Source organism: Metarhizium album (assembly GCF_000804445.1).
Source record: "Metarhizium album ARSEF 1941 chromosome Unknown scaffold_2, whole genome shotgun sequence".
In the NCBI taxonomy this organism is placed as follows: Eukaryota; Fungi; Ascomycota; class Sordariomycetes; order Hypocreales; family Clavicipitaceae; genus Metarhizium; species Metarhizium album.
Genome location: NW_024467576.1, coordinates 525,457 through 547,123, shown reverse-complemented (window position 1 = coordinate 547,123; position 21,667 = coordinate 525,457). Strand labels below are relative to the sequence as shown.

The 21,667-nt window shown below is 49.2% G+C and overlaps 10 protein-coding genes across 10 annotated transcripts; 9 read left to right on the top strand and 1 right to left on the bottom strand.

Annotated features, from left to right (window-relative positions):
* Window positions 1-39: 39 nt before the first annotated feature.
* MAM_01296 (uncharacterized protein) lies at window positions 40-2,397 on the top strand (the record flags this gene model as incomplete). The annotated part of the gene is made up of 2 exons (XM_040820095.1): window positions 40-382; window positions 443-2,397. 2 exons carry the CDS (start codon window positions 40-42, stop codon window positions 2,395-2,397), a joined length of 2,298 nt encoding a protein of 765 aa, XP_040681583.1.
* A 1,610-nt stretch (window positions 2,398-4,007) lies between these two features.
* Window positions 4,008-4,613, bottom strand: MAM_01295 (uncharacterized protein; the record flags this gene model as incomplete). The annotated part of the gene is made up of 2 exons (XM_040820094.1): window positions 4,008-4,106; window positions 4,161-4,613. The coding sequence occupies 2 exons, from the start codon at window positions 4,611-4,613 to the stop codon at window positions 4,008-4,010; spliced, it is 552 nt and encodes a 183-aa protein (XP_040681582.1).
* Window positions 4,614-5,987: 1,374 nt separating this feature from the next.
* Window positions 5,988-6,613, top strand: MAM_01294 (uncharacterized protein; the record flags this gene model as incomplete). Its single annotated transcript, XM_040820093.1, has 2 exons — window positions 5,988-6,304; window positions 6,361-6,613. 2 exons carry the CDS (start codon window positions 5,988-5,990, stop codon window positions 6,611-6,613), a joined length of 570 nt encoding a protein of 189 aa, XP_040681581.1.
* A 215-nt stretch (window positions 6,614-6,828) lies between these two features.
* Window positions 6,829-7,254, top strand: MAM_01293 (uncharacterized protein; the record flags this gene model as incomplete). The annotated part of the gene is made up of 1 exon (XM_040820092.1): window positions 6,829-7,254. One exon carries the CDS (start codon window positions 6,829-6,831, stop codon window positions 7,252-7,254), a length of 426 nt encoding a protein of 141 aa, XP_040681580.1.
* A 488-nt stretch (window positions 7,255-7,742) lies between these two features.
* Window positions 7,743-8,228, top strand: MAM_01292 (uncharacterized protein; the record flags this gene model as incomplete). The annotated part of the gene is made up of 1 exon (XM_040820091.1): window positions 7,743-8,228. One exon carries the CDS (start codon window positions 7,743-7,745, stop codon window positions 8,226-8,228), a length of 486 nt encoding a protein of 161 aa, XP_040681579.1.
* A 1,208-nt stretch (window positions 8,229-9,436) lies between these two features.
* MAM_01291 (Transcription factor, MADS-box) lies at window positions 9,437-10,147 on the top strand (the record flags this gene model as incomplete). Its single annotated transcript, XM_040820090.1, has 4 exons — window positions 9,437-9,450; window positions 9,499-9,790; window positions 9,841-10,054; window positions 10,116-10,147. The coding sequence occupies 4 exons, from the start codon at window positions 9,437-9,439 to the stop codon at window positions 10,145-10,147; spliced, it is 552 nt and encodes a 183-aa protein (XP_040681578.1).
* A 1,771-nt stretch (window positions 10,148-11,918) lies between these two features.
* On the top strand, window positions 11,919-12,535 carry MAM_01290 (uncharacterized protein; the record flags this gene model as incomplete). The annotated part of the gene is made up of 2 exons (XM_040820089.1): window positions 11,919-12,235; window positions 12,298-12,535. The coding sequence occupies 2 exons, from the start codon at window positions 11,919-11,921 to the stop codon at window positions 12,533-12,535; spliced, it is 555 nt and encodes a 184-aa protein (XP_040681577.1).
* Window positions 12,536-13,618: 1,083 nt separating this feature from the next.
* MAM_01289 (uncharacterized protein) lies at window positions 13,619-14,209 on the top strand (the record flags this gene model as incomplete). Its single annotated transcript, XM_040820088.1, has 1 exon — window positions 13,619-14,209. One exon carries the CDS (start codon window positions 13,619-13,621, stop codon window positions 14,207-14,209), a length of 591 nt encoding a protein of 196 aa, XP_040681576.1.
* A 3,148-nt stretch (window positions 14,210-17,357) lies between these two features.
* Window positions 17,358-18,737, top strand: MAM_01288 (uncharacterized protein; the record flags this gene model as incomplete). Its single annotated transcript, XM_040820087.1, has 1 exon — window positions 17,358-18,737. One exon carries the CDS (start codon window positions 17,358-17,360, stop codon window positions 18,735-18,737), a length of 1,380 nt encoding a protein of 459 aa, XP_040681575.1.
* Window positions 18,738-20,162: 1,425 nt separating this feature from the next.
* Window positions 20,163-21,193, top strand: MAM_01287 (uncharacterized protein; the record flags this gene model as incomplete). The annotated part of the gene is made up of 5 exons (XM_040820086.1): window positions 20,163-20,184; window positions 20,240-20,450; window positions 20,501-20,636; window positions 20,717-20,905; window positions 20,960-21,193. The coding sequence occupies 5 exons, from the start codon at window positions 20,163-20,165 to the stop codon at window positions 21,191-21,193; spliced, it is 792 nt and encodes a 263-aa protein (XP_040681574.1).
* Between the last annotated feature and the right edge of the window lie 474 nt (window positions 21,194-21,667).

The following is a 21,667-nucleotide window of genomic DNA, read 5'->3' as shown; positions in this document are numbered from 1 at the left end:
CCATCAACGCCGCCAAAAAGTTGCCAGTAACCACAGAAGATGGAGTCCAAGTATCTAGAAGGAAAAGCTCGAGTCCCTTTGTCGAGTCTGAAGAGCGAGGATTTAGATGTTGATTCATCGTCATTCCCGATCAACATCATTGAGCATCTTCGTGATCCAGGACATGCCATCTCAGTTCGGATTACTCCAAGGACCAGAGATGACATTTTACGGGACTTGAGCTACTCACCCGAACAATTGTATGCGACGCTTGAATTGGAACCCAGTCCTTTGGTCAATGACCACCAAGTTTTCTATGCTGCTAAGGACTTGGATCTGGACAGTGCGAAGGCTGTCCTCGGAAGAGATCATATTTGTAATGTACGCTTGTACTGCATTCCAGGTATGTCATAATTGAAGATTACCCGCGAAGCATTTGGTCACGTTCTTACCAATATGCTAGTACAACCTCGCAAGATTTGCGATGGTGCCGTCTTCCAGAACGTGCGGTATTACATGGCCGGGTCTTGGAAAAAGAATCGTGTGTCTGTTGCCCAAACCTGGATGGACAAGCTGTCGGGCTCCAAGAGGAAGGTACTGGTTGGTCTCTTGAAACATCCGGATATAATAGCAGCTATGGATAGCATGCTTTGTTTTCCTGGTTATTGGGATGGGCTTCAGCTTGGTAACTGGGCAAAACATCTGGCCGCCCGCATCAATCCGCTCATCATCAACTATTGGGTGCATATTAAGAATGTCGCTTCGAAAATAATGGCTGGACATGAAGACAAGCTGCATCTATTTGATGCAAATACGGTTGCAATTCTTCAATATCGGGCGCCGTCGTGGAATTCGCAAGACCGAGCACAGATCTGCGATCTTTTTGAGGACGGAACACTGTTTCCTGCCATTTTATCAAAGAGTGCTCGAGACAGAATTAAAGACAACATTCTTGAGCTCCCGGATTCAATACCTAGCATCCAGACCTTTCATGAAAACATGAGATATTTGACGATTGGAGCTAAAATCCTTGAGAAACACATTGAGAACCGGCCGTCAGAGAGCCGGGCTGATACAATCGAGCCCATGTGTTCCAGTCTTGTTGAGAATTTAGAAAAGGACTGGAACAGTCGTGGGGCTTCGATGGAAGTCGGCCACGGTCGCATGATCCAGGTGGATGAGCCAACTGCCGACGCTGCAGTCATTCAAGCATTTCTAGCCGCATTGCGCTACTTCCCTTACTTGTCACCCGAGGCGCCTCTAAGGGACTTTGACAAGAGAGTGTGGATGGCGGGCAATTTTGATAATAGCGTTCTAAGCCGTCTCTGTGTCACTCTTAAAGATTTAGGTTTCTCCAACGCGAAAATTGAGAAAGGGCGTCTTCATCCGATTGAGAACCGGCACATATCGTACACCCAGCCGAAGAGGAGGAGGGACTGGCGCAGTGGAAAACCTTGCCTCGCGGGGTACCACATCCTACTGCAATCGTCTTTTTTCCCACAACTATTCGCGGAATCCTTAGATGACAAGGTGCCACCAGAGCTACGTGTACAAAGCGATATTTTGCAAGCTTTTTTTGGAGGTAAACCGAAGGTTCCATCGCTGGCATCAGCTGCATCTCTTCGTGCTGAAATGGACGTGGATGCAACAGAGCAAAATGAGGCACGGAGGAGTGAGCCAGAGATAGATGAAGACGCAAGGCTAGGTGAAGTATTAAAGTTATGGCCAAGGGGCAATAATGAAACGCGCGCCAAAAAGAAACGAAAGGACAAAATGCCTCGAGGTATTGCTCGGTCTGCAACAAGTCGCGACAAGCCGCGCGTTCGGGGCAGAGGGCCCAAATTCACATTCAGGCAGCAGAATGTCCCAGACATCCCAGCGATTCGGGCGTCTGATCTCTACGTTGTCCCACCAGTAGATCCAGCGGGTATCCCGACTCAAGCGCTGGCGCACTTGACACCCCCGACTAAGAATCCAAATCGGGCCAAAGAAAAGAAACGCAAGCATAATGAAGTATCTGAAGTCGCAGAAGTGCCAGAAAAGAGGCATAGGAAGCAGGACCAGGACGGGGGTATTCAAGCCGTGGGAGAGCAGGCTGGGGGAGAGCAGGTCACCCAAATACAGCCGGCCGAAGAGCTAGGACGAGCAGTAGTGGAGGATCTAGCAAGCATGTCACAGGATGTGCGCTGGAAGAGGAAGGGACCCTTGGAAGCACCTGTTGCAACACCTGCGCTACCGCCCTCTATGAATGCCCAGAATTCAACATCAGTAGTTCAGCGAGGTCGCGAACCACTGTCGAAGCCTTCTCAGCATGTCCATCCCGAAAATGACCCGCAAATTCCTGAAATTAACGATGATGAGGCCTTCTCTCCTCCTCACCTAGAACAGGAGGCTGAGTTTTTTGCTATCGGGGACTAATTGAGGGTAGAGCGGGTACATTGATCTATCATCTCCCTAGCTAGAATCGACTTAGGGCTCAAGGGTCGTATTTATTGTATAAACGCCTTTCGGGCTGAATTAATTTAAATGTAGTTAGCTAGTTACTCGATTGGCGCAGGCTTAATTCACCAGATTATAAAACGCAAGCCCCACGAGACACACCAGCTAACGCGTTAAGCCAACTCTTCTCCCACCATGAAGAGGAATGCATTTGTGTGCGCCTCATTGGCAGCCTTTATCACAAATACAGTAATTACCGCCATTATTCGACACAGTTCTGCATTTTCCGACCGCGGACTCATAGTTTTTCAGGTGTGTATCGTGTTACGAACAATGTCAGCTAAGACTGATATGCTCCGTAGATACCCAAACAAGATGCTCATGTCTCAGCAAACTTGACCATTGGAATTCGGGGCTCCTGTGTTAGCTTGACCAATGCAATCCGGTGTGTTCGCTACGACGAAGCAGTTCTAGCAATACCAACGAACTCGACGAATCGCATTATCCAACAGATATCTACAATTCACTTGGAGTGCTTGTCCGAAATTGAGATGTTGCTCGCGGTGTCAGCAGCGGTAATATGTTGTGCACTGCTCCTTGCAAGAAAACCTACAATTTGGGTTAGAGTTGGCGTCTTGTTTTGTATCATGCTAGTGATAGCACCTGTTACCGTGGCGGTCGTCTCACTAACAAATGCGACGAGAGCAATCACGAGTATGGGGTTCACCGTCGTGATAGGCCAAGGCGTGATCTATGGCTGTGTGATTTTTGGCGCTGCAATATGTGGATTCTTTTCCATGGTAATCGTATTGGTTTACAACTTCAGACAGGAATAATACCAGGAGTTCTGTCACTAAACTTAGACCATAGTCCGCGAGCTATAGCGTGCCAGATGTGTGGTGGTCGGGACACCAAAACTTCCTCACATGCCAAGCGCGCGGCAAACTGCAATGCTAGGTGACCTATTTTTAAGAAGCCCCGAACCTCTATGGCATATACCCTGGCAGTAGCAGGTGTACTAAAGTTAAAATTGCCAACTGGTATAGAGGTTACGAGTAGTTAGGGATCAGGCCTCAGCCTGCAACAAGGCACGAGTGAACCAACATGACTTGCAATCAGTAGGTTTTCCACACCAGGTAAAGTGATTATCCAGCTCACGTCTTTTAGATGTTTCGCAAGATTCTCACCGTTTATAGAGAATGAACTTGCACGGATATATAGCGATCATATAATGTGCAATCCATCAAAGGATTGCCGACCGGTCAGAATCAGTGACCTGCAACGGGTACAAAAGAACCGATCCAGCCGTTTCTCTAAGCGGAGACGGAACTTTCTGAAGAAGGCACACGATCAACAGAAGGACTGCGAAGTAGATGTTTACCTGTGCGTACGCAGCAGAAAGAATAACAAAATCTGGCAATACTCCAGCGAATTCACTCCACCTTCGCAAGATGAGATGGTATGGCGTACGAGGCAATATGTGTGTGACATATTTCTAACCTGCTCTAGGCTAATATGTACCCTCTGCCGGTTGTACTCGGTCCAGATGACTTCACCAAGAAGGAATATTGCATGGAGAAGCCATCTGGCTATTTGGTGGCCCAGGCATCTATCGCTTCCGGTGTTGCTGGGCTGGAGGCAGAGTCGGATCCCTCTGAGCTATTCGCAACTTCGACTAAGCCTGGACTCTTTACGTGTAATTAGCTAATATGCCATGAGAAAGAAGATACATAAATGCGAACCTCATTGTCTTTCAGTACTTGCATATCTCCTGTTATTTGATGCAAAAGCTCTCGAGTCCGATGTAACTCGGCACGTAATTCCTGGCTGAAATCATAGTGCTCTTGTCGGGAATTCAGCATGTCTTCTTGTAGGAGATGAACCTTCTCCTCCAGAACATACACCTTGGTCCGAAGTTTGTGCATGTCCTCTTCGTGTTGCTCATCGCACCTTGCCATTTCATCCTGAGACGCACTTAGGCTTGCCTCAACCAGATACATTCTCGAGGTAACTTCTTTCACATCCTGGTTCCATAGACCATGAATGGCCCGGCACGTATTGGACGATCCTGCGTTTGCTTGCTCTAGGACCAGCTTGAGAGAAGATGACGGGCTTTGCCGAGGATCACTTGAGCCTGTAATCACATCCTGCTTTGTTTGGGCAGGTCGCAGTGGAAGGAGACGGCTCTCAGGCATTATCAAATGCTTTCAGAAGAAATTTGCAAGTATGCGTAAAAGCAAACCAGGCGGAGAGGAAACAGATGAAGTATGTATTTCAGTACCTAAACTAGCTCAACAACACGTCCGACCAGAGTCTAATATGCACAAGCTAAGATCCATTTATGCCTTCCCTGTTGTGCTCCCTGCTGCGCAACTAACCGTTACGGTCCGCAATAGTGTCGTCGTCAAAAATGTAGTCACCGCAGAGCTGACAAGAGGGGTGGTGACCTTGGAAGCGCCACTGTCAAAGACTGTGTCTGTTGTCACAGGCAAGGGGGACGTAGTTCTAACGGTTCTTCCGATCATATCGGACCGGGAGATCTCCACTCGAACGGAGTCAGCAGTCGGAGCCCGGGCGGCTGTTGTGTCCGTCCCCGTTGGATCCTTGTTCATCACTGTAGAAGATGGTGTTACCACCCCAGAAGTGACCCATGACTGGGATGGGAGTGTGACTGTGGGTGATGTCTCCTGTGATCTAGGGAAACTAGTCGTCGTCCAGGTAAAGATTGACACTGCAGTTTCGGTTGTTGTACGAGTGGACATAGTTTTGACAACCAGGACACTGGTTGTTCGAAGTACCTCGTTAATGCATCCAACTTGTGCCTCCCTATCAAGCTGCATGGTAGGATCAGACGTGCCATTCGTGATATTCGCCTGATAGCAGTATGGAGCCAGTCCGGCGCATTGCCTACTACAGTTAGTCGACCTGTTTGCAATGGAATGGTTATTGTGCTCACCAAAGGATATCTGCTTCCCCGTTGGGGACCTCCGCAGGGGTGGTAAATTTTGCGATCAGTTGGCCTTCACATTGTGTGGTGGAGAAGTTGAAGCGCAAAGGGAGGAAAGAGGAATTGCCAAAACTCATGGTGGCTTGACATCTTGTGGACTGAGGAGCGTTAATGCTGTGTAGGCGGGTTAGCAAGTATCCGCGTCATGGTCCTCGGGATGCAACTGACTGAGCCGACAAGACCGATTGTCCAGCCTCAAGGGAGACGACCGGGGAGGTGAGGCACATGCTGTGGATAGCAGCAGCTGGCCACAGCAGGCATGTCAGAATTGAGAAGAGCTTGTTGAGATGCATTTTGTTTCTTAAAGTCAGTCACTTTCCGAGTGATGCCGTTGGCTAGCAGGAAAGTGCAGATCGAGACCATTTTGTACCCATGATTCGTGGTTACCTACTTTAAGCGCGTTTATCTTCAATTGCGTCCTGGTGCGATTTCTGGTGTTAAATTTAATGGGCGCTTATCAGTACCATTTGAGCAAGATACTTATATTTAATTGCGTCCATGCTCGGCGGAAACACAGACTTCGACCAATTCTTGCTTGTCCAACCTCTTCTTATCGCACATAATGTCATACTTCACCTTCAACTTGTCCGCGGGCACACAAGGGCCACCAAAGGCCAAACAAGAGCAGTGTACTAGTAGTTTGTCCGAACTTGTAGTGCCACAGTTGGATCATGAGTCATCTACTCTCCCGACAAACTCGCCGGCGACCACACTCTGTGAGCCCATCCTTTGTGGGCAACCTACACTCAATCCGGGGGAACCTTGGATTGGGTTTGATGGTAGCTTGCTTGTTGATGGGCCTATAAACAGCGGTGCCTTGCCATCCTATGACCAAACCTCGTTCCATCCTGGACTTACAACCAAAGACGATTTGAGATGGTAAGTCTTACCTCGAGATTGAGAACGCTAGACTTGTATTCTGACCTACTACTCAGGATGTTGATGGGAATGAACGACCGCATTGCCACATTAGAGCAGGCTACAGCTATTGGAAACCAAACAGTGGATCAGTTGGCCAAGAACGTTTGCGACATGCTTAGTCGCCTTGCAGTGATTGAAGGCATGCTTAAGGTCGTAGAGGACCTTAAGCAGAACCTCAAAGACTTTACAAGTGGACTGATGCCGCACATTCTTCGCGTAAATCTGGAGGAAGATCTTGAGAGGCACGGTCAATGCGCATCCACATAATGCCATGCATTGTCGATCAGGCCTCCCCGGGCGGTAGTGGACGGCGGAGTGGAACAGTGTGACAGAAGGCTGCATGAACGTTTAAAGATAATCCACGTAGTTACCTCAACTAGCTTTTGACAATTTTCGCTTAGGACATAAAACCTTGACTTCAGTCCACTTTGTCTCAATGCGTGCTACAACTTCCGAGTGCAAACGAAATATTCCTGACCCCCATGGCTAATTACAAGGCGAAAGAACTCCCGCCCCTGCCTGAGCAAGCCGACCTAAGCGGTAAAGGCAAAGATCGCCCCCCTGTCGCTCGGCCTCTAGTCTTACCAAGACAGTCTCCCAAGTACCAAGCCACTGCTGATGAAATGAGACGACAACTGGGTCAGCTTCAGGAACAAAACAAGACGCTTTGTCAGTCTCTACGTGCGAGTGACGAGGAGAATATTATGCTGCGAAAACAAATTACCGCCTACAAGCAATACATTGAAAAGCAGGATAGTGGGCTAGCGGAGGTCATCAAGGCAATTTGCTCCGCGTTCCAAGGCTATCGAGAGACAGTGGTGGAGGTTACTAAACAGGCAACCATGAGCGAGGAGATTGCGCAGTGTGAGAGGGAAGCCGCAGGGAGGCTGTTCCCTCCCCAGTTGTAGATAGTCTCAGAATGGTTACTTCTGCTTAAAAATAATACGACGTCGTTTCTCCTATTGATCCCCGACACGCACAAGCGCCAGGTGCCGAATGTGACGCAGAGAATTTTTCTAGTTTGCACGCCCAATTGAGGCATTACCTGCACACCTCACCCCCAAACTGAGTACTGCCTATGGCACAGTCCGGCAAAATAGGCAACAATGGTGGGAAAGAGGCAAAACAATATGGCGGCAAGCCGCAATGAAGTGGAGAAGCGGAGACGCTCCAGACTTTGAAGGCCAGCAGAGGGAAGTCGCCGACGACCGAAGGGTGGCAGGGACAGCACCGGCCAGGTTATAACTTTCGTCACAGCACTTGGATGAGAACAAGTCGCGAAACTAAAAATAAGACAGCCCTGCAGGTGTAACAGTTACCGTAGTACATCAGCCACAATAAATACGCGTTGCATGGAATCATGAACAATGACAGCGAGCAGACACGACAAGACAGAATGGCACCAATCACTTGCAAAGTCATCGACACCACCAACCGCGGACAACCCGGAGTCTACGTGGTCCTAGAGTGCAAAGATCAACAGCATCACGTCATTGCAACACTGGAATCAGTGACTGATGAAGATGGCGGAGTCAGTCTGTGGTTCCCAACACCATCACAAGGTCGAACGGACGAAGTGGGGCCACAGATTGTTGACAGCCGCGTCAATCCTAGGGTCTCTTTGACTTTCTTCCCCCACGCGCCGCTGTCAACATGCCCAGCCCCGTTCTTGTCGGTTCAGACGGACTTGTACCTCGACAGGGAAGAATGCCACGGAATTATCCTGTATCTTGACCCTAATCCGCGACTTGAGCACTACCCTTTCCCGGTAGCCAGCCCGCTCACGCAAGTGCCGTCGCCGCAAGAATTGCCAATCCCATCCCCGCTGATACTGCCCCCGCCAGTCAGCCCAAAACAGGCAATCGCCGATACTTCTATGTGACATGGACTGCCTTGACGGGAAAAGATGTCAGAAACGGAAGGCGGAAGGAGAGCCGCGAGGACCGAACCAGAGGCGCTATTAGCTCAGGTGGCTGTGTCCAGAAACGGTGCAAAGCAGGGGTGGTGGGAGGGCGCGCGGGGCTTTTGTAAGCCAGTATTTCTACTTTGGAGAGGAGACGCAGGGAAGGAAAACTGCCGAGTCTACAAAAGTCCCGCCGCCATGGCTAGAGAGCTGGGTGTATCTAGCAGTTGGACCGTAAAAACTGGCTTTTGAAGAGATATGCACATGTGATACAACCGATTCTCAATGAAGAAGCATTTTGCCAACATGCAGATGAGCCGGGTGATTGTCACTTTTTAGTTGGTTACCGACGGTACGGTCCGCACGCTGTGGGCTCCAATGACAAGCAGTAAACCCTGGACTAGGCTCAAAAATTGACGCTGCACAATGTGACAAGGCGGGTGTCAACCATTCACCACTCTCAATGTGGATTTTATCCCCCCCATTACGCCCGACCTGAGTGTTCTGCCTTGTCAGACAAGGCGAACAGACCCCCCCACAACCACCAAATTGGTGGCCTGGTCCTCAAGAGAAGACCATCATATCTTTGTTAAGGCTGATCTCCACCGGGGATCTGCCACGGAGTTTGTAAAAGCAAATGCAGCTCGGTATTCGGCAATCTCGCTCTATTCTGAGAAGATCCATTGGCTTGCAGGCTGGACCTCTTTGGTACCATGCTAGCGATAGCACCTACTACCGTAGCGGTCGTCTCACAACAAATGCGACGAGAGCAGTCACGAAGATGGGCTCCACCGCCGTGTCCGATCACGCCCGAGCCGTGTCCGATCAGGGCGTGATCTGTGGATTGGTGATTATGGCGCTGCAGTATGTGGATTCTCTTCCACGGTAATCGCATTAGTTACAACTTCAAATAAGAATAATACCAGAAATCCTATCATTAAACTTGGACCAAATTCGCGAGCTATAGCGTGATAGATGTGTGTGAGTCGGGTTACCATGAACTCCCTCGCAGGCTAACCGCGCGGCAAGATGCGATGCTGGCAGACCTATTTTTAAGCAGCGCCAAAGCCTCTATAGAACATGCACTGGCAATAATAGAGTACTAAAGTTAAAACCGGCAGCAGATAAAGAGGCTATGACGGTTAGGATGAAGCCTGGGCATGCAATAGGGCACCGAGAGAACCAACATGACTTGCAACCAGTAGGTTTTCTACATCAAATAAAGTGATATTCTGCTCACCTTCTTTAGATGTTTCGCAAGATTCTCACCATTTGTTGGTAACGAACTTGCGCAGATATACAGCGACCACATAGCGTGCAATAACTCAAAGGATTGCCGACCTGTGAACATCGGCGACATGCAGCGCGTACAAAAGAACAGATCCAGCCGTTTCTCCAAGCGGAGACGGAATTTCCTGAAAAAGGCACACGATCTACACATTGATTGCGAAGTAGACGTTTATTTGTGCGTGCGCAGCAAGAGGAGCAACAAAATCTGGCAATACTCCAGTGACTTTACTCCGCCTTCACAACGGGAGATGGTATGATATATGAAACAACACGCGTATGATTTGCATCTGACTTGCCCTAGGCTAGTATATATCCTCTGCCGGTTGTCCTGGGGCCAGAAGACTTCACGAAGAAGGGATCTACCATGGGCGAACCTCAAGGCGGTCACTTCCCGGAGAAACCATCCGACGCCTTGGTCCTCCAAGCGTCCATCGCTTCCGGGGTCACTGGGCTGGAGGCAGAGTCGGACCCCTCTGAGCCATTCGGAGCTTCGATTCCTGCTGGACTCTTTATGTGTAATTAGTCAATGTAATATGAGAAAGAAGACACATAAATGCGCACCTGATTTTCTTTCAGCGACTGGATGTCTCCTGTCATTTGATGGATAAGCTCCCGAGTGCAATGCAACTCCGCACCTAGGTCCTGGCTGAGACTACGATGCTCATGCCGCTGAGTCTGGCATTCGTTCCGTAACATGTGAACTTTTTCCTCCAGCACATACACTTTGGCCCGAAGGTTAAGCATGTCCTCTTCCTGTTGGGTGTTGCGCCTTGTCACTTCTTCCTGAGACGCGCGTAGGCTCGACTCAACACGATACATTCGTACAGCAGCTTCTTTCATATCTTGGTTCCATAGTGCATGGATAGCTCGGCATGTATTTATCGAGCTTCCATTCTCTTGCTCAAGGCCGAGGTTGAGGGAAGAAGACGAAGGGCCTCGTCGAGGATCGCTTGATCCCCTTGGAACATCCTGCTTTGTTTCTGTCGGCCGAAGTGGAGGAAGACGCGGGTTGGACATGATCAAGAGCTTGCAACGGAAGTATCAAAGTGTAATGTGGATGAAGTCAATTACTGTGAGTCTATCTGAACAACTAGACTAGCTTAGCAACAGGTCGCAGAGAAATATTATATACACAAGTTCCAGTCCAATCCCTCCATTTATCCCTTCCCTGTTGCGCAACTAACCGTTACAGTTCGTAATAGTGTGGTGGTCAACAATGTGACTACTACAGAACTGGTAACGGGAGTGGTGACTCTGGTCGCGGCACTGTCAAACACTTTGTCTGTCGTTAAAGCCGAGGGGGGTGTAGTTATGACGTTTTTTCCGGACACGCTAGAAGGAGGCATCTCCGCTCGAACGGAGCCAACACTCGGAGCCCGGGCGGCTGCTGTGTCTGTCCGCGTCGGATCCTTGTCCGTCATCGTAAAGGGTGGCGTTGATACCCCGGAGATGAACTGTGACTGGGCCGGAATTGATGTTGTGATTAGCGTCTGCGACTTGGTAAAAAGTGTTGTCGTGGAGGTGAAGACGGACACTACAGTGTCGGTTGCTGTACGAGTTGGCATTACTTTGGTAATCACGACATTGCTCGTTTTGAGCAGCTCGGTAATACATCCAACTCGTGCTTCCCTATCAAGCTGCATGGAAGGGCCAGATGTGCCGTTGGTTATGTTGGCCTGATAGCGCAATACGGAGAGAATCCAGTGCATTGCCTAGTACAGTTAGTCAACCTAGTCTCCATAAACGTCCGTGCCATTGTATATTTACCAAAGGATGTCTGCTTCACCATTGGGAACCTCTGCAGGGGTGGTAAAAGTAGCAATCATTTGACCGTCACATTGTGTGGTGGAAAAGTTGAAGCGCAGAGGGAGGAAAGAGGAATCGCCGAAATTCATGGTGGCGTAACATCTCGTGGACTGGGGAGCGTTGATACTATGCAGAATGGTTAGCGAGTGTCGGCGACGCCCGGTCCCGCTAAGAAACTTACGCGGCAGACAAGACTGACTGCCCAGCCTCAAGGGAGATGATTGGGGAGGTTAGGCACATGCTATGGATTGCAGTGGCCGGCCATAGCAGGCACGCCAGAATCGAAAAGACGTCGTTGCGATACAATTCTTTGCCGTTAGTTATTTCTAGTGATGCTGTTGGCTCGGAAGCAAGAGCAGTCAATCGGGCCATTTTGTACCCAAGAGACGTACCTATTTTTAAGTCCGTTTATATTTAATTGTATCCTGGTGTGATCTCTAGGATTGCCTAACTTTAACGGGCGCTTACAAGGAAATTTGTGCAATGTGTGTTTATTTAATTGCGGCCTTGCTCGGAGATGGCGCAAACGTCAGTCAACTCCTGTTTGTCCAACTCCTCTCATGCAACAGCATCATGTCTTACTTCACCTTCAATATGTCAGCGAGCACACAAGGGCCATCAACGCCCAAAAATCCACAGCGTAGCAGCTCATCCAATTCTGCTGTTCCACAGTTGGATCACGACTCGTCTACTCTCCCCATAAACTCATCAGCAACAATGCTCTGCGAGCCAACCGTTTCTGGGCAAACTGCACTGAATCCAGAGGCACAATGGTCTGGATTTAATAGTAGTTTGCTTCAAGTTGATGGGGCATTCAGTGGGAGTGCCTTGCCACCCTACGATCAATCTACATTACATGCCGCACTTACCACGAACGACGATTTGAGATGGTAGGTCCTTTCTAACGACATTGAGGATGGCGAACTCGCATGCTGACCTAGTCACCACTCAGGATGTTGATTGGGATGAACGACCGTATGGCCAACTTGGAGCAGACCGCAACTGCTGGAAATAGAACCATGGATCAGATGGGTAACCATGTTTCCGACATGCTTAGTCGCCTGGCAGTCATTGAAGGCATGATCAAGGTAGTTGAGGACCTGAAGCAAAGTCTTCGAGACTTTACCAGGGGATTGGTGCCACACATTCTTGGCGTAAATCTCGAGGAAGATCTTGAGAGACAGGGCTAATGCGCAACCAACGGACACACGGGTGGGGGTTGAGCGGGGCAAGTGACAGAGGCTGCATGAACGTTGGAAGGTAATCCGTGTACGATTTTAGTTTTTTGTGTGAGAAATTGATTTAAGCCGTCATACTACTTCAATGTCCATCTTGCCTGCATACGTGGCCATCCAAGTGCAAACGAATCGCCGCCGATTCACCATGGCTAACAAAGCTCCCACCCCTGCTCGAGCAAGCCGACTTGAGCGAAAGAGGCATACACCACCCCATTGCCAATCGTCGTCTGGTCTTACCTGGCCAATTTGCCAAGAGCCAAGACACTGCCAATGCACTGAAACGACAAGTATCTCAGCTTCAGGAACAAAACGCCGGCCTGTGTAGATCTCTTCATGAGGCAGACAGCCAGAATACCGCGCTACGACAACAACTTTCTGCCTATAGGCAATACATAAAAAAGCAGGATGATGGGCTAGCCCACGTTATCAAACACCATTTGCTCTGCGTTCCAGGGTTATCGAGAGACTGTGGTGGAGGCCACCTGGGACGCAACTGCGGCGGAAGACGCCGTGCAAAGCGAGATGAGAGGCGCAGGGGGTCGGTCTCCTCCGCAATTTTAGCCAGTCTAGGGATGATTATTTCTCCAGTTTAAAATAAATACACGACGTTGTCCTTATCCTATTGATCCCGGACACGCGCAAGCGCCCAGGTGCCGAATGCGACTGGACGTGCACGCCCGAGAAACCAGCACTGCCCATATCCCCAACCCGCCGCCTACACCCCCAAAATCTCGAGTGAAGGATGCAACCTTGGCGCAAGAGAACCGGCCGACATCACGGCGGTAAGCCGAAAAAAGAGTGGAGACGGCCCGGGGCCTTGCAAGCCGGTAGATCGAGAAGGCGGACGAGCGTGGGACGATCAGATCAGGTCCGAAATTTCGTCCCGCACTTGATGAAGGCCAAAATGACAGATTTAAAGTAAAGATACTCCGTAGACCTTGAATATCGTTAGCCGCCGAAGTTCGTTTAGTCGAGATATATATATATCAGTGCAAAGAATCATAATCAACAGAAACTACTACCATAAACGACAATATGGCACCAATTACCTGCAAAGTTGTCGACGCCAACAACCGTGGACGGCCTGGAGTCTATGTGGTTCTGGAGTGCAAAGACCAACTGCACCGCGGCATCGCAACGCTGGAATCACTGACCGATGAAGATGGCGGAATCAGTCTGTGGTTCCCAACACCATCACCCGGGCGAACAGACGATGTGGAGCCACAGATCGTTGACAGCAGCAATATTCCTAGAGTCTCTTTGACTTTCTTCCCTCATACCGTGCCGTCAACATGCCCAGGCCCGTTCTTGTCTATCCACACGGACTTGTACCTCCAGGGGGATGAGTGCCACGGAATTACCCTGTACCTTGACCCTCATCCACGACTAGTGCACTCCCCTGTCCCGGTAGCCAGCCCGCTCAACAAGTTCGCTGCCGCAGCTGTGAGCACGCAAGAGCCGCAGCGAGACCTGTCAACCCCTTCCCCGTTGCTGCTGCCTCCACCAGTCAGCCAGAACAGCCGACCATCGCCGATGCTTCTGAATGGTATGCACTGCCACAATGGGAGTCGGGGTCAGAAACGGAAGGCGGAAGACTATCCGCAATCACCAAACAAGAGGCGCTAATTCGGGTGGCGGAGGTGGGACAGGGGGATTCGTGAAGAGAACTTCGCCTTCTTATTGGAGACATTACGAAAGCAAATTGTCGATTCTGCAATAGTTCAACACTAGGGCACGGGATGTATAGCACTTGAATAATAAAAACTGGGGCTTTCAAGAGATGTGCACATGTGATATGGCCTGTTTTTTGTGAAGGAAGCCTGTTGGCCAAATGAAGACGACGACTGGCGTGGCTGTGACTATCGCTTTTAGTTGGTTACCGACGGTACGGTCCGCACTATGTGGGCCCCAATGACAGACAATGAGGCCTACGCTAGTAAGCCTCACAATGGCAGACGCCAACCCTACCGTTCATGCTTCAGGTGCTTCAGGATGTGGAGTTGGCTCCCCCACGTCTTTCCTCCATGGCCAGATGCACGTCCCACCTTCCGCCCGACCTGTGCGATTTACCCTGGCTGGCAGGCTGCACGGGCAGTCACAATCACAAAATGGTGACATTGGCTACTAAGCGAAGGGCAGCCTAAATAATGTCCGTATAGCTCGGCGTTCGGCATTCTTCATCTATTCCGAGAAGATCCAGTGACCCGTAGGTTGAACCTCTCTAAGAATCATTATCTGGACATGTACATTGAAGTTATCCCAAACTGTTTTGCGGTTGATCAAGAGTCGGCAGACTTGGTCGTTCAGCTCAACCTTTAGTCTCTTGAAGTCACTCTCATCAACAGTAACTCCCCTAATACAAAAACCAGGTCCAGTGAATGAAATTCTTACACCAGATGCGTCACCCGCTCCAGGTAGTTCGCTCATGAGCTCTGAGAGCGACGTGACTTTGAACTTATGTGGAGGCTCCCACGTTTTATAGCTCATGTACCCATTGAAGTCTTCTCCTAGGCTATATTTGAACTGGAAACTGCCAATGTGGCAGGTATTTGTCATATAGTCAGCAATGATATCTTGTTGGATTATGCTATTAGCATTGTAGTTTGTCAAGAGTCTTTCGAGACTGAAGCCGTCTCTAACATCGCGACTTCGGCAAGAAGGCGTCCGCCTCCAGCGCCGAATTTCCTCAGCAAAGCGAAAAAAAAGATACCCAACAAGTGCCTGGATTCTACTTGACATGTTAACTAAAGTCGTAATTAATGGGGCACAATAAAGAGCTTACTTTTGGAGATCGGCAGCATACACAAGGCCAGCGTCTTCAGTTCCTGGCCAATAAATATCGCCGCGTCCGAGTAGGTCTAAAAAATGCCGTGCAAGCCCATGATAAACCTCAAGCGTAGACTCATAAGATGGACAATAAGTGCAATTGATAGGGTTAATGGCATTCAAAAAGACCAGTATGTCATGGACGAAGATCGTTGTCTGGGGTTGACCGAGGTCACCATACCCGAGCTGAGCAAGGAGCTGGCGAAGAGTGGGCAACGCAACGGGCATCGTGAAGGGTGAAAGTTAATTTTAAGATGCTCCGCTTGAAACAAAAGCAAAGGGACGCGGCGCTTTTTATGCAGCTCGGATTGGGGTATACGCACGACATAGTGGCAACGCCAGCCGAGATAACCTGAGGTGGGTTGAAAGCGCTTAGGTCCGCCAGTTGCCAACACTGGTCCAACACAATTCGAAGGTTGCCTAGATTGTCGCAAACTCTTTTCGATTAACTAGAGTTACTGCATAAAGAGGCGCAATGTCCCACCGTACAATGGCAAAATAGAGGCCACCCAGGATACATTGCAATCATGACTCTCGTCAAGCTTTCATTTGCCTTTGCATGGGCTTCTGCCGTCACCGAACTGTAGGGTAACCAGTATCACTCGTGAATATTGCATTTACTAAAGCCACAAAATGGACTAGACCGGATTGAATCATCTCGCAACCGTTGGTCTTCACGCCAAAGTGACGACTTTCGAACCAAGAGTCGCCGGGGAAGGCGGGGGCGGACTCGCAGAAGATCACACCCTAAGCCTAGGTCTCGGTCGCCGTATGGCTACTGCAGGGCATCTTGTCGTCTAGCTAGTCTATTTACTAGATACACATCAGGCCATTCTCAGCTAGTGTTATAGAAAAAATAATGACATATCAATTTGCTTGCATCTGCGCAAAGCCCAACATCCTTGTAACCGGCCGCCGACTCGCGGCTCATTGATGAAGCCAGCTGCCAGTCACCAACGCGTTTGAGAAAATTGGTGCTGCCAGTAACGCTGGCCACGTCTTCTAGTACCAGGTACTCATTGCGCATCGTTTACCAGCACCCGATGGCTTTCAAGAGCAGTGTTATTAGTAATTTTTAGTTAGCAAACCACTACTACTGGCAGCCGACCGATGAATATTACCGATAACTCGCTGATACCAGTAGCATTCTGAAGCAAGCTACCAGCACCCTTTGAGTGGTGGTAACCTTGCAAGCGAGGCTACCGGCACCACCTCCTGGATCATACCAGCAACTTCCCAAATTGTTTAAAGCCCATGTGAAAACTTAGGGGATAAGCCCCCGAAAGCGTAGCGCCCCATTACACCTAGGATTACCGTGCATGTCCGCTGTTCCACCCATAACGGTCAACCGGCGTCGAGTTGCGCCCACGCTCACCGCCAGGACGAGATCAAATTGCCTCTCCATGCAATTCCTAATTTCTTAGAGAGAATTTGTATCTTATTACGAAATTGCAATTTTACTAATCTAAGCAGGGTCTTCTCACAGCCATTGCGAGACCGAAATATTAGCAATCTTCCAATGCCGGAAGCCTGCAGGTGTGCTAAGCGCTCAAAAACTAACTGCTCAATGCTGTTTGCCGAATTATGAGGAATAAGAAATGTGGTCGGTTGAAGACAGCCGCTGTGACTAAAGATAGTGGTGCTCTCGCGCCCTCGGTTAGCGCTTTGAGATGGCCCAGCCCAGTATGACCAGAACTAGATTTAGTACCAGACTGTTGAGCAAGAGAGGCATCAAGGCATTCAGCTGCGAAACACGTACAAACGTGAGATCAAGTCGAATGATAAACCTGCTCTTTTTATTAGACATATCAGAGCATGTAACTATTTAAAGGTGCTAAGGCTCAAGTGAGAGGGCTATTTTTTTTTTTTTTTCAGCATCTCGACCATCTTCTGTACCAACCCCACACATCTAGAACACTGCCAAACTCTTTTTCCACCTTCCCTCAAGATGTCTTTCGCAGAAAAATCTACAGCCCTTCAAAACGTCATGAAAAATCTCGATATAGGAGATGCCTGTGTCTTGAGAAAAGCCTTTACCTACAGCTCGATACTCAAACAGTGCTACGAGTCGCGAGCTGATCCCGTTGGGTATTTGTCGCGAACGTTCCGGTACCCATTGACATTATTGTCCGCCATGTTTGATTCGGGCTGTGTTATCACTGGTCCGCGCGCTTTGGGGTTCTTTCTCCCGTCGTCAACAAGTGAAGACTCCGTATGGACTTTCTTCGTTCCCGGATACAAGGAATCAGTTTTAGACATGGTCAATGTGTTGGAAATTTGCGGGGTCTCGTGGCAGCTTGATGCAGCTGAAGTGGCAAGATCGCTTCGCCCACTTGGAACGGCCTCCATCTCAAGTGCGGATCTCGAGTGTCTCAACTCAAGGGCAGAATCCCTTGAACCAGCTGCAGCGGAAAATTTGCTCGGAACAGCGCTCTACGGCAGATTCAAGGCATACAAGGAGATGAACTGCGGCAACAGGCTCAATTCGGACGCCTGCCAGTTATCTGATCTGGAAAAGCCGACCTTGGGCGTTGCTTCAGAAGAGTCAGCTTTTCCGCCTAGTCAGGACACAAGCAGCGCGAGAGAAGCACTCAATGTTCTTCAAGGATACATACAAACCAGCTCAGGGTCTCAGGGCGTCGAACTAATCATCGGATGTTCTTATTCAGGCATCAACAGCTGCATGAGCTTTATCAAAGGCTTTTACGCCAGCCATGTCCAGTGCTTCATCAGTGGATGGTGCGCGGGCCACATGTACTACACCCAGTGTAAGGACAAACACTCATCTATGTGGAGACCATGGCCGGGCCAGAAATACAGGAACGCCCACCTTGATGTGAAGAAATACAGACATCGAGGGTTTACTTTCCATCGGGCCAAACGCGGAGGGCCGGTTACGCGATCACTCAGAGACTCCCAGTCCTTCCTGCTTGATTATGGGGCCCTGTATCGGTCCTTCATTCGGCCATCGCACCACGCACTGCTTGACGCCTGGCTGGCAGAAAGACGAGATAATATTGATGGAATAGCCTGGACAGAATTTGACGGTCGCATTTTCTCAGTACATGATACATTCGAGTCTTGTTATCGACTGTCCAGAATGACATTCGCCTCTCATAGCGTAGATCTTCCGCTAAACAGGCTCCGGCGCCTTAGCAACCTCGTTGCGTTGAACTTGACGGAGCCGGATGCGCTGAGAGCCGAGTCGTTCCGGAGCTCGATTGGTCCGCCTGCAGTTGGCCAGAAATGGCAACTTGGCGCTCTGGCTCGAACTGGAAAGGTGTTTAACAACCTTCGCGACGCCACACCCTGGTCCTGGGCCTTGTAAGCTATAGAATGATTAATAAATTGCCACTTGAGTTTGTAATGCATTTGCATGCGTCGTTATTAATGTGATGTGATCGAAGCACTCGAGTTGGGGAGTCCTTCAGCCAGCCGCTGGGTGCATAAACGAGGAGCAAGTACCTAGGTAGGTAACAGCTAGGCAACTCTATCACAGTTTGTCTCCACTTTAAAATCAAGCACCCCAGCAGCAAAGTTTCCCAACAGCACTTGCCGTGCCGTGTTACCCCCCAACCCATGTTCACCAGAGTAACCTATTTGGAAAAATTTCACCCTTGTCTCCACCCTTTCGTGGATTATGGGCGCCTAGCCTTATGCCGTCCGTAGGAATCACAATGCTGGGCGGGTGTTGTATCCGGCGAAAATAGCGGGGTTTCGGGGTTCATCACAAAAAAAAAAAAGCCGGGGCATCACCTTCTCTTTGCCCCGATATGGGGCCGTCCGGAAACTGAAGCCGACGGAGCCCATCGGCCGATCAAAGATAACGCCGGTTCCATAAATATAAATACAGTATGTAATGCCTTGTGAATAGGGAAGCCATACAATGCAAAGTCACACCTCACCTCATTCTACGATGGATCATTCAGAAGCTCAGAGTCATGGTGTCAAAGCACCACTCACATCCCTACAAGAGCGCAATGCGCTGGGCTCAGAGATCATGCATTTACGCTCCATAACGCAGTATGAAACACGGCTGTTTAATTTGACAAGAGAGAATTGCAGATTGCAGACTGAAATTCAGCATTTGCATTACGTCAGGAGTTTCGAGAAACAAAATGCTGACAAGCAGATACAAAAGCTGTCTGCCGAACTTCTTGCTTTGAAGCACCTGGTGAGTGTCCATTCACTACGTGATTGCGTACAAGGGAGACGAAACTTACCGTTATACCTAGAAACCTCTGGGTACGCCTCGACGTATTGTCAAAGTGCGAAACCGACAAAATCTCCAGCACGGAGATTCGGCCGGGCTTGGGGAAACTGAATCAGATAATACGCTGAATGTAGATAGTACCTATTAGAGCGGTACCATCAGTTAGATAGTTTAAGGGCGCCCCAGAGGGTGTAACAACCAATCCAGTTCAGTGCCCAAATGCAGTAATGTGATGTGACCTGCGCGATTTATGGCATAAACATGCCTTGCTGCTCTGAAAGAGGATACGGTCATATGCACCTAGGCGCCAATAAAGTCCCGGGCGGTATCTGGGGAGACTAAAACCACGTTGGAGGAGCCACACAGGATAAACCGAGGATGAATGAGGAAAGCCGGCGTTTATGAACTGGGCTTATATAAGTCTCGACCTCCTCTTCTACGCCTCAGACAACTTCCTGTCTTCCTAAGTTCCTCTTGCCACTTAAGACATATTCATCAAATTAAAGAAACCTTAGCATTCAGTTCTGCCTAGACGCCATCATGAAAAAGCAGTCGGCCTCTCGTAAGCGTCAGGCTGGTGTTCTCCTTGCATAGCTTGTACTGATCTTCATGCATAGTCAACGAAGTGTCCAGAGTGGATCTTGACCGAAGATTCGTTCTCGCTCATGTTATCGATGCGCTTACTTGGGGGGTCTCTGCCGGTGTCTCTATTTACTACACGGTCCGCGCACCACGAGATGGTCCCACCATCGGGGCGCGCATTTGGGACCAGAATTTTCAGTATGAGACGGGCCTGACCATTGATCCAAACATGGTCATTGCCTACTGGTTAGTATCGAGCATCAAACAGACTGATCCGCAGCTAAATCACCTATTAGGGTAGGAATGCATGTCGCGCTCTTTGTGCACATGCTGGCCAATATTTTCGCGCCCTCTAACGACATCAGCTACATCACAATCAGCAATCATTTCAGCATCAACAATTTACTTCACGTTGTTTTTCTGGTCTTGTTTGTACGCTCTGCCTTTGGCTGGGCCGAGTGTATCTTGATTCTCAATTTCGTCAACCTCTCTGTGCTTTACTTTAAGCATAGCAAGCTTTCACACTTCACTCGCATTTCAGTTATCTGCGGCCCTCTTGCCTGGAATTTTATTGCCATCTTTTGGAACTGGGCAATTGCCGTACAGCCGGAATCGGCTACAACGATACTATCGAGGGCTTTGGTCTCTTTTTCGTCTGGGCAATTCTCGGGTATGGAGCGTTTTCCCTCTTTGTCTTCCAAGTAAGTTGAACTCCAATAACTAGAGCATATTTCCAGTTCTGACTCTGCCTATAGGACCTTGCAATGGCTTTCTTGCTGGCGTACCTCTGCGCCAGTATCGCCGTCGCGCAGCATTTTCTCCAACGCAGTGATCGAATGTGGATTCCGCCTGTCGTGATTGCAAGTCTTCTGGTGGTAATGATGTGTGCTGTCGCCGCTCGGTGCCTCTGGAATCTACGAGCGGTACGTCGGAAGAAAGTGAACGAGTCTGTGGACGCTGAATTCGATGAGCGTAAGGAATCATGCTAAGCTCTCATTGATGTATGGTTTACGCTACAGTCCACAGGTGGAATGGGTTTGATCTCGACGCAATATTCTGATAATTCGAATCGGACTTTCTGATAGCATACTTAGCCGTCAAGGGTGATCTAAGTACAATGACACAACTAAGCTAATCGATATCCGAGCTATAACTTTCAACTTCCCTAAAACAGAAACCCTATTCAAATTAGCTATCTCAGAGAAACTAGTTGGACATTTGAGCATTGAGTTTTATTTTTTGTCTTTCTAATGCTCTTCGTTCCTCGACCGTTTTGCGCCAAACTATCTCTCTTCCTTGCAGAACATCCCATTCGAAGTAATATATTCTCTCAGTTCCCGGTAATCACATTGTAGTGTAAGGGAACGGCCCCACATCAGGACTTACATAGCTCGAGTCTGAACTTCCTTGGGAAGCTCTTACTTTCCTTGTGAACAATCGCTTTATCCAAGTCGCACTTGACC